This window comes from Polyodon spathula, chromosome 11 (genome assembly GCF_017654505.1).
Source record: "Polyodon spathula isolate WHYD16114869_AA chromosome 11, ASM1765450v1, whole genome shotgun sequence".
Lineage (NCBI taxonomy): Eukaryota > Metazoa > Chordata > Actinopteri > Acipenseriformes > Polyodontidae > Polyodon > Polyodon spathula.
In genome coordinates this window covers 5,158,257-5,174,022 of record NC_054544.1, presented here as the reverse complement: position 1 = coordinate 5,174,022, position 15,766 = coordinate 5,158,257, and the positions used below count along the sequence as shown (strand labels likewise).

Sequence of the window (15,766 nt, the reverse complement as noted above, 5' to 3'; positions counted from 1 at the left end):
TTACAAAGATAAAGGAATTTATTCATAGTACACAATCAGATTAATAACCCCAAGTACAGTACATTATTACATTTTTAAAACCAGAAAGTTTAATTTAAAATAAAACGTTTCAGAAACGGAGCAGCATTTTGGTTTTACATTAATTTCTAGTAAAATAGCAGCAGCAGATGAAAATAGCAGCAGCAAACATAAGTTCATGATATGGAACTAAAGAAGAGACTTAACGTCGTTTTCTTCATATTTTATTTCTTACGTGTTTAATTTCTTATTAGGTGTTTTCTTGATCATTATGTTGTTGTTTCACCCGATAATTACAGTAGTAAATCTAGTGAATATTTTCCAATACAAGGCTGCTTACGAAGACTTTGAAAAGTGGGATTTCTCAAGTGAGGCTATTTTAAAGATCTAGGGGTATGCTGCTACTCGTACTCCTAACTGCCGTTAAGAAGGATTTGTCAGCAGGTATTAATTCATTAATGCGTTGATTTCAAAACAAGAAAAGCTGTCCTTCATAAGAACATAAGAACATAAGAAAGTTTACAAACGAGAGGAGGCCATTCGGCCCATCTTGCTCGTTTGGTTGTTAGTAGCATATTGATCCCAAAATCTCATCAAGCAGCTTCTTGAAGGATCCCAGGGTGTCAGCTTGTGTTTTCTTGAATCCCAACTGCGTTCAGTTTTAGAATTAATCTTTTGTGCGGGACTTTGTCAAAAGCTTTCTGGAAATCTAAATAAACCATGTCATATGCTTTGCAATTATCCATTATCGATGTTGCATCTAAAAAACCATGTCATAGCACTTTAGTTAGACACATTCTCCCTGTTGCATCTAAAACCATGTTGACTGTCTGTTTTTTTTCCCAAAAACCATGTTGACTGTCCATATACCCTGTTAATAATTTTCCATTTTGGATCTTATTATAGTTTCCATAAGTTTGCATATAATAGAAGTCAGGCTTACTGGTCTGTAGTTACCTGGTTCAGTTTTGTTTCCCTTTTTGTGGATCGGTATTACGTTTGCAATTTTCCAGTCTGTCGGTACCACCCCTGTGTCAAGAGACTGCTGCATGATCTTGGTTAGCGGTTTGTAAATTACTTCTTTCATTTATTTGAGTACTACTGGGAGGATCTCATCCAGCCCAGGGGATTTGTTTATTTTAAGAGCTCCTAGTCCCTTTAATACTTCTGCCTCAGTTATGCTAAAGTTATTTAAAACTGGATAGGAACTGGATGACATTGTGAATGGGCATGTTGTCAGTATCTTCCTTTGTAAAAACTTGTGAAAAGTAATCATTTAACATATTTGCTATTTTTTTTTCTTCCTCTACGATTTTGCCATTTGTATCTCTTAAACATTTAATCTCCTCTTTGAATGTTCTCTTGCTGTTGTAATATTGGAAAAACATTTTGGAATTGGTTTTAGCTCCCTTAGCAATGTTTATTTCTATTTCTCTCTTGGCCTTTCTAACTTCCTTTTTGACTTGCATTTGCAGTTCTGTGTACTCTTTCTGCGTACTTTCTTTTTGGTCCTTTTTTTTCGCTGAATATTTTTTTTAATTGATCTATTAAACCATTTTGGCAATTTAGTTTTACATTTAGATTTGTCTACTTTAGGGATATAATTGTTTTGCGCCTCTAGTACTACATTTTTGAAGAACAACCATCCTTCTTCTGTGGGTGTTTTCTCTATTTTACTCCAATCTACTTCTGTTAGTCTCTGTTTCATACCTTCATAGTTTGCTTTTCTAAAATTGTAAACCTTAGCTTTAGTCTTTACTTTTGGGGATTTAAAAAACACTTCAAATGAGACCATGTTGTGGTCTGAGTTTGCCAGTGGTTCTCTGACCTCTGTTTTAGTTATTCTATCTTCGTTATTTGAAAAGACTAAATCAAGGCATGCCTCCCCTCTAGTGGGTGCCTTCACAAATTGTGTTAGGAAGCAGTCATTTGTCATTTCCACCATTTCTATTTCATCCTTCGTGCTACCCACCGGGTTTTCCCATTTTATTTGGGGGAAGTTGAAATCCCCCATTAGTATGGCTTCTCCTTTGCTACACACATTTCTAATGTCATTGTATAACAGATTATTGTGCTCTGTTATACAATGACATTAGAAATGTGTGTAGCAAAGGAGAAGCCATACACACATTTCTAATGTCATTGTATAACAGATTATTGTGCTCTGTTATACAATGACATTAGAAATGTGTGTAGCAAAGGAGAAGCCATACTTCCCTCACCTTTACAACTGATTACCAAATCGATGGCAATTAACTTCTGCTTTGAGTGTATTAAAAGCTGATTGGAAGCTAATTTTCCTCTCATTCGGAAAATAAACACTTTTGAAGTAATGAGTTCAAACCAAACAATTGATTTGTGTATTGAGGGAAGAGACAAGTACCTCTGACAATAGGAAAAAAAAACATTCAACAAATTGGACAGCTCAAATTTAGACAGACAGACACTACAACATAAACACAGGACATCTTGTTATTCAGACAAACTCAAGTACTTGTAAAAGGCTGAATACAAGTTAAAATAACCAGCAACATCATTATATAATCTGTTCTTCACGTTTACAGAAAGTAACCAGCATTGTAAGAATACGGACCCTGAACTGCTGTTCTCCAAGGGGTGAGAGTTTGCCTTCAAGGCAAGTATGAGGCAAACTCCCCTGGACTAGCTCTGTGGATCAAGCAGTGATTTTGCATTGTTCAGGAGAACAAAAAGTTAATCAGAAAAAAAGACAAGTCATTTAAACCCACTGAGGCACCCGCCTTTACAACAACCTGCTAATACAGGATGACATTTATTTTAAAGGCTTCTTAGTATACACCAGTAATTACAAATGAAACATTGTACAATGAAAATGTAGCAAGAGATTAAGAATTTCAATGTTATAAAACATGGTTCACAAGAATATGTGAAAGTACTGAATATAAACTTCCCAAAGAAATCTTACATATGACCTAACTTATTTACAGCAGCTTTTTAAATGAACTCTCTGTTTGTTTAAAGAAAGGAAGGTAGCCAGTGGCAGAGTATTAGTTTTTTATAGATCTATATAAAAGGTAAGGTGCAATAACAACAATGTAGAATACCTTAAATCTAATGTACTGGACTTCAATGTGTCAGGAAAATAAATGTTTCTCAGAATTTATATAATGAAAATATAATAGACTAAATGAACATGAAGCACACTACAATTTAATAGCAACTGTACTTCAATGTACTGTTGCACAGTAGGCAATGTCCATCAATGTTTGAATCCAGTTTGTAGATTTCCTCCTTCTGTGTCTAAACATTTTTCACCAAATTAATTTTAACACCATGTTCTTTTCACAGTTAGTATCATACTGCGTCAAATGAGATTGTGTGATTAATATATATATATATATAAAACATGCCAAATTTTTGTTGCAATTTGCTCCTGTTCTTTGAAATTCTTTGATATTCCAGAGAAAGAGATCCTAATTAAAATTCTATCCAGTTTTCATTTGCATACAGTAAAGCAATATTAGTAATTACATATACAGGTATTTACCTTTTTCAAAAGAACACACAGAAATAAGTTATAAATCAGGAGTTGTCATTTACAAATATTAAATTAACATTAGAACTAGAGTTTTCATCTCAATGTGCAGAGTAAACTAGTCTTTGCATATATAAATGTGGACTGCATAACGAAACAGGTCCGTTCAATGCTGTATTATCTAGGCCGTGACAGCACAGCTTATAAAAACATGCCCTGCCACTGCTAGTTACCGATGTCTATATGTGAAAGTATGAGTCTGGAGTGCACAGAATTAGGACAGCAGAAAGGTTGGTGGCAAGACATAGACAAGTAAACAGCTGAATGTGAAAACCAGCTGTGCAATATTCCACTTCTCTACAGTAGGAAGTAAACCATGCACAACAGGATGGAATCCAGTAGAATGATTAGCAGAGAGCACAGATCTTTTACACTTCTAATTCAGAAAAGACATTTCAAAAGACGATTTTACAGGCTTTACCTTCTGAAGAAGAAGAAAACACGCAAACCTATACTTCAAAACGCAGTTACTTTTTGCTCCATCACAGGATGTACATTAAGTGGTTCAGCCGCTGACTCATTGTGTGACCCTGAGCAAGTCACTTAATCTCCTTGTGGTCCCTCTTTCGGGTGTGACATTGTTGTAAGTGGCACTGCAGCTCATGCACAGTTCACACACCCTTGTCTCTGTATCGCCTCGGATAAAGGCGTCTGCTAAATAAATAAATAATAATAATAATAATAATAATAATAATAATAATAATAATTATAATAATAATACTACACATGTGGACCCCTGGGGCAACTAATGTCACTAATGCCATTACTGTGATTACGGTGTGACATCACCAACCAAGAATAATGGTTAACCCCCCCCCCCCCCCCGTCAGTTAAACAGACCAACTAGCTAACCAAAAAAAGTTTCATTGGCCTTTCTAACTTAAGATGCCTTTCAGCCTTTTACCTTCAAAATGAAGGACTGAAGAACGGCATCAGAAACCTAGGGAGATATTGGTTTCAAATTAATAAATGTTTGTAAAATAATCATTTAAAAACTGAACAGGGATTCATAATTGTGCATGGGCCTTTCTGCACCAGGTTTTCATTCCCCACTTCAGACAGCCAACTCTATTTACTAACTGTCAACACTGACGTCATGTTCTAGCATCTGCCAACTATAACAGGAAAATATCAATGCCATGATTAAAACCATGCAATCTAACTTTTTTTGTTGTTGTTTTAACTGGTTTCATTGAAATGCCTGAAAGTTGTTTTTTGTTGTCTAAAGGAGAGGTTGCTGGTAATAGTTAGCTTGCTGCTGTGGGGTGGGATGAGCTTGAGTTGCCATTGCATAACTGGATGCTTGAGTCATATTGGGATTACTGTTCTGATAGGATGACATGTCCATGGCCACTCCTACTTGCTGTGGGTAAGGGGCGGGGCCACCCCGGGCCTGGTTCATATAAGCTGCATTGATACCAGCGCTGTGTGAAAAAAAAAAAAAAATTGTACAATTTCAGGTTTGGATAATAATTACACAATGTTATTGAGACAGACAAATATCTAGGTATAGAAATGCATGCATGTTACAATAAAGAACTCAGTACTGGCAAGCAGGCTGTTCAAGATAAAACATCTGTTCCTACATAAAAGGAGAGAGAAATACAATTTATAATTCACTTGAAGCTATACCTCTTGTGAATTACAGGTCTTGCCCTCACTGGCAGGAATACATGAATTCTCTCTCTGCACCAAGTATAGATTTTAGGTATAGCAAAGATACCTCATGTATGGCGTCTGGCCAGGCTGGTTTGTTGAATTAACAGGTGGAGGAAGTGACCTCAAAGGACCAATCTGGTCAGGTCCTAAACTGTAGCCCTGGCCAGGAGTCACTTGGGGAATGCCTGAAGCCATGTATGTTGCACTTTGAGCCGCACCTGGGTATGCCTGCAGAGAGCGGGAGAACACAGGAAAATCAAAAACCAAAACACACACGCCGTGTAGAAAACACCCTAATAATTATCATGATTTTTAGGAACAAACAAGACTCTTTCAACGAGAACAACACCGCGTTAGCCTCTTCAGATTCATACATATTTTACATTTGTATGTGACTAACATATTCCATTGCAAATTCTAAATTAAAAAGAAAGGATTAATGTCATACAACAATAACTAAATCGAATCACCCTGGATTGCAATATCTTTCCTAAGATTACGAAACATTTATAACAACACTTTGCTAAAAAAAATACCCCCAACACACTCTTCTTTAATAATTGTCTAACCCTTCTGTCCTTCATTTCTCCTGCTATATCCACAGAGGAGCTCTGACCTGCATTGGGACACCAGCTGCTGTCTGTGGGTAATGTGCCTGAGGCTGCATCTTAGAATAGACGGAATACATCGGAGTCTCATGCATTAGCTTGTTGTAAAGTTCCAGGGCCTCCAGAACTTTCACATTCAATTCTGATAACTCTGAATGCTTTCTGAAAAAAGAGAGTGTTTAAAAAAAGGATAGCAGTGACCAAACACATTTTTATTTATGCCCACCCCCCACCCACTGCATTAATAACTGTTTGCTAACAGAAGGACACCAGCAACCATGCTTCTAAGCTGATCTGTACAGTCAAAATGTGCACGCAAATGTCTGTTTATTTATTTATAGCCAGATAAAAGGTGTGGGTTGCAACCGGTTAGCAGGTCTATCTAAGTCTCACAAATTTAGTGCACAAGTTGGTTGTAAATGAACCGTGCTCAAAGTAAAACAAGAACCCAAATCCAAAATACCCTCACTACATCTGGTTATGATTAGGGATTTGCCTCCTTCACCATCAATTATTAAACCATTCCCACACTAATGGATGTCACTAGACCAGTCAGTTACACATTCAATATAATGGCATAATAAAGAAAAAAGTGGAAAGAAGTTAGTAATAGTGGCAGTTTTATTTACCTGTCAATCTCCTCCAATTTTTCATCAATCATTGGACCCATCTGTTGACAAACATCTTTTGGAAAAATGAAAAGCGACGTCAACAATAGGGTGAGCTAACACCGATGAGCACAGATGAATATCAATACAGTCTACTATAAATCAAAACTCTGTGGATCTCTGTGGATCACAACCATGAACAGCAAACACCCTGCTGGAGCACATCTTTACTCATTTGAAGGGGGAGCATTTCCATTATTTATTTATTTTTGCAGGGAGTAAAGAAAGGATATCGTAGGTCAACATTATACTGTATGTATTTCACTAATAACGGCCAGTGCTAGGACAACCATTAATAGCATAATGTTAGCATTAAAGGCTTTGTTAGTATTATTTATTATAGGAAAGCAGGATTTCTCTTATAAAAAGATAATGGAACTATTAAATAACTATGATTCCTTTTTGTATTGCCAGGCACTGTCCCAATTACCTTCCAGATGTATCAGTTCTGCTGAGTCAGGCTGTGTATCCGCAGGGTCAGTGTTCTGGAGTAAGTGCTGGGTTCGGTCCATCTTTTCCTGAACATACAAATGAATGCCTGATGTAAGTACCATCAGTTTCAAAATAACACATCACTGGCTGGTTTCACAGAACAGTACTAATCTAGCATTAATCTTGAAATACCTTATCCAATATGAACTGCTTCAACACCTGCCTTCCATAACCACTAACATTAATATTTTAGCATGCAACAATTACCATGCAATTGGTAAATATCTACATTTCTATAAAAACAAAATCTAAAATATGTTAGAACATCTGCTTCATCACTACAAGCGTGCTATATAGAAGACACTGTGAAAATGATTCTTAAAAAAGAATACGCACCTCATCTATGAAAACAGGTTCAGGTTCTTCTTTAGTTTCTTGTTTTGTTTCTTCTGGCAGGCTGGTTTTCTCTACAAATACCACTAAAAGAAGGCTGTATTAGGAGCTTGAAAGCACTCTAACCAGGTACTTTAACCAGGATCCCAACAGCCAATGGCACATGAGTACCTGTGATATCACACTCCATAGCAGCTGGTTTTATAGAATATATATATATATATATATATATATATATATATATATATATATATATATATATATATATATAAAGGAATTCAAGTCAACTAATGCAAGCTTGAAGTGCACACACTGCTTTTACAGCTTTGGATGGATTTGTACCAACCAAAGTGTGTTACATTAATGCTTTAAATGTTTACATACTGGGAAAAAACTCCACTGAAACGCTCCATCGTTGAAGGAGAACGAAATGAGATACAGGATAAATTCAAGTTATGCTTAAAAACAAAGCTATGTTGTTTAGGACTGAGATACATAGGTTAGTTATGGTGCCAGGAAATACCAACCATTAGAGTTAACATTTCTTTGCTACTTTTGTATAGGCCTCTCCACTGACTATTCACTTTAAAGATGGGAATCTGTCAATCTCACATGAGATTCAAGTACATGTTAACGTTCTCACCTGGTTCAGGCTCTGCGTTCAGGTTAGTTGTTACAAAGTTAGAAGGAAACAGTCCAACTCCTCTGTGGTTCTCTCCTTTCCACCAGTTTGGGTCACTGATTAAGAATAAATAAATAAATTAATAAATAAGATGCAGCAATATTCTACTATATTGGATAAGAAATGAAGAAAGGTACTTCTAACCCTTTGGAGTTTGGTATTTTATGGTGAAAACGTTCAATGATGTCCCTGCATGTCTGTCTCAGGGCGTAGAAGTTCTTTGATGAATAAAGACTTTTTAACAGTATGGTCGGAGATTCAATTTTAGTACTCCTCTATATATTATAGGTATGCGTGGAAGGGCTAAAGCCCCTCAAATGAACATTTTCACAAAGTATTTGCATCATTATTGGAAATATTTGTATTTAAAGGCAGGGATTATTTTATTTGAATCCCTGCACGGTTTCTGGGTTCCCCTCCAACAGGCAGGGCAGACAAGCCAGCCATGTGAGAATGTGGCTGGACTGGTTCATCGGACCTGACTGGAGGGGAACTTACACGTGTTGAATGTGGCCAGGGTCTCACCGATTGTCACATAGACCTGGCCACGTGGTATAGAAGAGGAGCCAGCCCCACTCTGGTTCGGTAGAGTAAGTAAGGACTGACAGCAGCAGATTGTGCTCTACGTCCAGCTTTTGCTTAATTATTTACTTTATTTAATTTTTTGAAATCATAAAAAATACTATTTCCACTGCTAGTCACGACTGCAATGCTACCCTTCCACAGTATGTTATACAGCATGTGGTTAAAATTGTTACAAATGAAAGCAACTGTTATAAATAATATATTTGGTAAAATCATTTTACCATAAGAACTACATTATGCTGGTTTAAAACAAAACAAAAAAACCTTTCAAGAATGAGAATAATTTCCTGGAGAGAGTTAAAGTGGAAGGTACCTGTCATCTTGAACAATGAGAAGTTCTCCTGCTTTAAATGTGAGTTCGTTGTCTTCCACTGCCTCAAAGTCATAGAGAGCACGGACTTTCCGAGAGTCTTTATTGTTATTGAAGGGTGGGTCCTCTGGGATAGCAAGAGGTCGAGTCTCTGGGTGACGCTGTTGCTCCTGCAAGGACAGCTCGATAGCTACAAATGGGGAGTGTGTGTGGGGGGGGGGGAGCAAGTGACATGCATGTTAACTTAGTTATTCAATCAATTATTCCTTATTTTATGAAATATTTAAAAAAAAAATTTTAATTAATAAAAGGTTTGCCAAACCCTTACCTTTTGCTAAATCATCATCTGCAATGTTGCTCGGTGAAGGAGTATTGGTCTTTGTAGAAGCTGTACTCTGCAGTTATCAAAACAGCAGAAATAAAACCATCATATTCATTTGTGTTTTTACAGGATAACAATACACCGCCTCAGGTATTCACATATATTCCCTCATACTCTCAAGTACTATGCGATTAACAATATATGCAGTCTTGTCAAAGTTCAAAGGTCAAAAAGCTTTTCACATTTCAAACTTATTGTCGTCTTGCAATGCACATTTCTACAATAATCAAAGGTTGTTTCAACTCTAGTATCTATCAACAATAAACACTAGACTATTATTTACCTTGAAACATTTTTTTTACTATAGCAAATGCAAATATATGCAGTTACAGCTGCTGCACGAAGAACACCACATAAAGACAATAAGGCAATGTTTCATGTTATTGTAGTGGTTCTAGTGTAGAAGCATCACCTAATGGCCTAAACCAGCACTGAAGCTAACATTTTTAACATACTAGCAGCAAATTCAAACTCATCCTGCTGTTAACGATTTCTCTTTAACTTCCCTTCATTTGGGTTATTTCTGAAAATCATTAAAGAACTGACATTAACCTTATTCAACTGAATTTAAACCAGGATGCAAATTTATCCCACGTTAGCAGAGGAGTGTATTTGCAAATAATTTGCATGCAACCAATCAGTTACTCTACAGCAGAAAATAAATAAATAAAAAAATATGAGGACTCGAAAGCAGATGACAGCTAGCATAATGGCTACAACTTCACTGTTCAACTGTAGAAAGCTGTCAATCACGTGCCTGAAATCCAGTACCTGTGAGCCAGAGCTAGGAAAAGTCACCCCCTCCTCCTTCAGAGATTTGATAGTTGCACCAATGAGGCTGAGTTGGGGGTCTTTCTGAAACTCGTCCGCACACTCCACCAGTAACGCCTTCAGCTTCTCACAAACCTTTGGATGAGCCTAAAATAAAATGTTCATTTAAATGTACATGGTACAATGAAGTAAACTGTGTGTATTATAATAAACTCTGAAAACACTGCGGTGTGTTAATATCTAAAAAACGGGCCCATCCGATCCTTCCGATACTTCCAGGGGGCAGTTTTTCAAAACTCTGGCAATCGGATTTCCACGTTTGATCTGGATTATATTGTGTAATTGGGTTTTTCAAAACATTGAAATGCGATTGGGATTACTGTGATGCGGATTTCGTTTTGGTAATCTGATCGCACTTTTAATCACGACTAAATGTTGCAATTGGGTTTTTCAGAATTTAAAAGAGATCAGGATTACCTTGATCCAAAATACCAGGATTACCATGATCCTACTGAGGAGGTCGATTTAACTTTTAAATGATCATAAAACATTGATATCTTGTTTGAATTGTCATAGCAAACACATGTTATATATCCAAATAGAGTGCTATAATATAATATTTACATATTTAACTGTCGTATCCATCCAAGCAAAAAGGAAAACACATATTTACTGGTATAGCTTTAATAAAAAAAGCATACACATGTGCCTTCACTTACGCCTCCTTAAATCATCGTCTGAGATGCTGGACACCTGACCGATGACAAAGATGTCTAAAAACACATATCCTTTTTTCAAAAGGTTCATTTTTATTAAAGAGATTTAGATTTAGTTATTTAATTTCTGCTAAGTGGGCATAAATACAATAACCATTATTTGCATGCGTTATTTGTGCACTAACATTAAAAGTGATTTAGATTTTGTTTAAAAAAACATTATATTTTCTGAAAATCCCGATCAAAGCGATCCAGATAAAAGTAATCTCAATCACAAAATATAGGTTTACAAAAACCAGATCACTTTGATCCAGATTAAAAGTTTTGAAAAACCAGCCCGAGAGCAGGTATGTAGATCATGGGCTATCTAGTCATGTTGGTGAGGCAGAATCACTTCGATTCTTTGAGACCCAACTTCACCAAGTTCTGAGATCAATCAGCTACTAGGAACCAGACTAGCTTAGATGAGCCAAACTGCTTCCTCTCTTTGTAAATTTTCTTATGTTTTTATCATTAAAATAAACCTTACAGAATGCAGACTATCCTAACTTCCAAGTTACATAACTTACCACGACATTTTTATTTTTACAAGATCTATGAAAAATTAAACAGTACATTTTCTACAGAGATCATAACTTCACCCTATATTACAAAAAAAATAAAAGTTACTGTACCTTATTTAATATGCTCCGGACCTCACTGGAAAAGTCTCGAGAACATATTTCTAAGTGAAAAATCTTCCCAGAGTTTGAAATACAGGCGCTCAGCAACTGAAAATAGAATCATATTTTCTTAACGTTAACCTTAAGGCGATTTATAGAAATGAAGATTGTACAGTTAATATTACACATAAAACGGTCAGACATTTAACTAGTCAGATTAAATGATGATGCTCCTTTGATATATAATGGTCATTCGGAACTGAAGTAGCCTAGCAGGTGAGTCTAAAACACTGCAGAGACATACATTGCTGACCAGCCAGGAGGGGGTACAGGAACCAGTCCTATACATGGCACTGGGGAGTAATAAAGCATGGGAAAGACCAAGCTCACTGTCCAGCAGATATATGACTAAGATATTTGAAAGCACACTTTGCAAAAATAAAAGTGAAAAAACAAAAAACACAGAAATGGCACATTACTGATGATCGCAAAAAGTCAAACATTCCTTAAGAATTCCCCTGTACTTTAAGATCCTAGACTTCTGCAGAACCATATAAGATAACCTTAGCTGAGAGGGACAAGTGGATCTGATTTGTTTGAATTTCCAAAAAGAAACATTTTTCCTGCATAACTTTCTGAGCTTGTTTAGCAATACAAGTCAAATCACCATGTCAGATTCTCTTTGTATCCAATTGTATGTACTATAGAAACAGCTGCATGCAAGCAGATTACGCAGTTTTGACACGGTTATAACCCAGTGGGTTTGTTCACTGCACTTGCACGGTGAACTTGAACAATTCTCATGCAATCTGGATTTTGCATGTTGGTGGACTAAATGTGTGTCAAATTTCCTTATCCAAATAAAAGTTTATGACATGCAAAGCTAATTTGCTGGATGGAGTATTTTTAACATTGCGTGACATTCAAGACTCGAGCTTCAGAAGTAAATCATCATTAGTACCCGACACTTACACTCAAAGCCTGCATTGCAACATGTGGAACTTTGTGATTTACTCTCTTCATGATGGACTTCAAACATTCTTTAGCTCTGAAGGTTTAACAGAAACACATCATTAGAAAACAAATAAAACCTTAAAAACAGACAAAAGCTTGTTATTTCTTTTATCATTGTTTATAACTGAGCATTTGGATGTTATGGATAAGCCAAATACAAGTTCTGGCTGAAGGTTTAAATGTACTGTACATGTTATTCTATAATGGATTTGAGTACATTCAGACAATGTTTTTTCACATACAATCCAGGTACAGTGTTGGTGAATTTAACTTCATGCAAAGGATCCTAATGCAGTGGCAGTTTAATGAGGGCTGTCAATTTACTATCAGGGTAATATTGGAAGTAGGTCAATTAATTGACAAATGAGTTGACTAAAAACACGAACTTTGTAAAAAATCAGACTGTAAATGTATTGTGCTACAGATGAAAGCAGTGGCTGCCTCAGTTTAACTGCTTTGAGAATGAGATCAAATTGAATAGATGGTTTCATGAAAGGGCTTGGAATGTTTTATCTGCTAATTATTCCACTACTTTAAATGGGTATTTGATATTCTTAAACTTCACAAGCATATTACCTTTGGGACTGTCTCACAAAACAGTGATTTTCATAAAGGTTTTCAACTGGAAATGTCAGACAAATGCAACTGCATCATGGGGGGGAATAAATTACTTATGCACACACCTAGTGGTCATTTTGATATTGACTTCATTACAGAAAGTTCACCGTGCTCAGTCTGCCTCAAAGGTGCTGAATAATATGCTGGTGTGAATACCCATGAGTGCTGAACCAGTAATAAAGATAATTAAGAACACATTAAACTGATGACCAATTAAACAATATTCATACTGAAAGGATCGCAGTTATAAGCCTATCCATTAACAGAAGTTATTTGTATCATACCCATTAGGTGTAGTTCCAACACGATCACAGATGTCCATAATAAGGCCCCAGTCCTCTACTGTGTTGTTTTCATTAGTTGCCTTCTCTGTGAAGAAACAGTTAACAAAAATAAAACACCAGCTACCAAAAAAAATATGAAATAACGTCTCTGTGCTCTGGTTTCAATCAGCCATTTCATACAGTGCGAAACGGTTTGTCTAAAGCCATTTTGCACGCAATACACCATATATTTGAATAGATAACAATGCTTCGTTAGCATTCCCGAAAATCTGTGACACTGGAAGCCTTGCTCATATTCAAAACCATACTTTCTGATATATACACGGCAAAACTAGGGGTTATTTGCGACAGTATGCGTTGGAATTTTTTTTTTTTTTAAATCCCATACTCTATTTTGCTTCTGTCTCCCTCTATGTGTATTCATTTTGATATCAATTTTGTTCTGTGTCCAAACACATATTTACTATTTAAATGAAAGTTGCATGCACAGTACATTATGTCAGAGAGCTGTACAGTATATAGGCCCTATACTGGTATATGTGCTTTGCATTTTGTAATTGAACCGAGTCAGCACATACAGTGCATCAGTCCTCAAAGCACATCCATCACTCTTTGGAAAAAAGAACACCCCCAATATATCATGGATTCTTTATGGCTATAACAGTATTTATTTATTTATTATTTTTTTGAGTCAGCAGATGATGATACTTTGCAAACCGCATTAAAAGGCTTACAAAACCATTTTCAAGTTTACAAGAAACGCGTTATACTGAGGAAAAGTTCAAGTTTATAAATAGTATAAACACTTGAAAATGAACTTAAGAGTTTAAGGAGTACGTGATGTACTGTCAGTGCTTTGACCTCGTCTTTGTCCCTTTAGAATACAGAATGAATAAGTTAGCCGAACCTTGAATAATGATTTGAAATACCAGTTACACGTAATAACAATTTTACCAGCACTTGAACAGTCAACAACGACTGGTTTATTTACGGTACACTCTGAACATAAGCAGAACATTTACAAATCTGCTGGCACATATTCATGCCGTTACATTTAGCAACAGCACACGGTGTGTTTAGCGAGGGCTGTTAAAGCACTACCATGTCACTGAAATTCCCTATCCGCTACCCGGAATTTCACTGTCCCGATAGTCAACAATCCAGCATTAAATGCCATGTTTGTGAACAAAAACTAGTTATACAATTATCAATCAATTCCGACAGCTTTCCGCGCTTCCCTTTCACGACACTGTGAAAACAGTGTCCCTGAAAGCAGCGGCGCTGCTTGTTTTTAATGAACAGAGTGGCTGAGCTGAGCGCAGTCACTCGACTGGTGCAGGCCACGGCACTAACAACACTGGACTCACTTCCAACGGGAACGCAGGCTTGCCTCCCACAGAAAACACACTGCTCTCACTTACCCACATCCTGGTCAAACGGATTCGCGGAAAACAAAGGCATCCTGATCCCTTTAGAGCAGAACGGCGTTTCGTTTAAAAAAAAAATACAATTTGTTTTTGAAGGACTCAGAAAAACCCTTCCGCATCCATCCAACTCCGCTCACTGTCACCAGCGGCTAACCCACTGCCTGCACGAAAGACTGCCTCTGTCCTTACTGTGCCATTGTTTTTCAATTGCTATGCTTGGAGATTTTTTTATGATTTTCATAAACAATTGAATACTAAGTTTAGCTTATCATTTGTTTTATTTCGGAAGATTGTAGCACAGGCAGATAATAAGGCACCTCAGCAGATCTCTTCGAAGTTACGAGAATGCCCTCCAGTGGCAACCGTGAGTTACAAGTGTGGCGCTGATGGTGTGTGATACTGAGAGGATGGGTTTTAGTGACACTGTTTAAGTGTGGTGTTGATTGTGTGTGATACTGAGAGGATGGGTTTTAGTGACACTGTTTAAGTGTGTTGTTGATTGTGTGTGGTACTGAGAGGCTGGGTTTTAGTGACACTGTTTAAGTGTGTTGTTGATTGTGTGTGGTACTGAGAGGATGGGTTTTAGTGACACTGTTTAAGTGTGGCGCTGATGGTGTGTGATACTGAGAGGATGGGTTTTAGTGACACTGTTTAAGTGTGTTGTTGATTGTGTGTGGTACTGAGAGGATGGGTTTTAGTGACACTGTTTAAGTGTGTTGTTGATTGTGTGTGGTACTGAGAGGCTGGGTTTTAGTGACACTGTTTAAGTGTGTTGTTGATTGTGTGTGGTACTGAGAGGGTGGGTTTTAGTGACACTGTTTAAGTGTGTGTTGATTGTGTGTGGTACTGAGAGGCTGGGTTTTAGTGACACTGTTTAAGTGTGGCGTTGATTGTGTGTGGTACTGAGAGGCTGGGTTTTAGTGACACTGTTTAAGTGTGTTGTTGATTGTGTGTGGTACTGAG

At 36.9% G+C, this 15,766-nt stretch overlaps 1 protein-coding gene across 2 annotated transcripts; it reads right to left on the bottom strand.

Annotated features, from left to right (window-relative positions):
* Window positions 1–4,493: 4,493 nt before the first annotated feature.
* Window positions 4,494–14,969, bottom strand: LOC121323659 (signal transducing adapter molecule 2-like). Of its 2 annotated transcripts, none has more exons than XM_041264849.1 (14): window positions 14,798–14,969; window positions 13,377–13,461; window positions 12,433–12,508; window positions 11,473–11,568; window positions 10,083–10,229; window positions 9,258–9,324; window positions 8,933–9,119; window positions 7,996–8,090; window positions 7,356–7,435; window positions 6,958–7,045; window positions 6,489–6,543; window positions 5,868–6,021; window positions 5,316–5,479; window positions 4,494–5,016 (listed from the first exon to the last, which is right to left on the bottom strand). In XM_041264849.1, exons 1-14 carry the CDS (start codon window positions 14,835–14,837, stop codon window positions 4,815–4,817), a joined length of 1,536 nt encoding a protein of 511 aa, XP_041120783.1. In that variant the 5' UTR covers window positions 14,838–14,969; the 3' UTR covers window positions 4,494–4,814. The 2 variants fall into 2 exon arrangements, with proteins under 2 accessions (XP_041120783.1, XP_041120782.1); XM_041264848.1 differs by having other exon boundaries at window positions 7,356–7,438; window positions 14,798–14,968.
* Window positions 14,970–15,766: the final 797 nt, after the last annotated feature.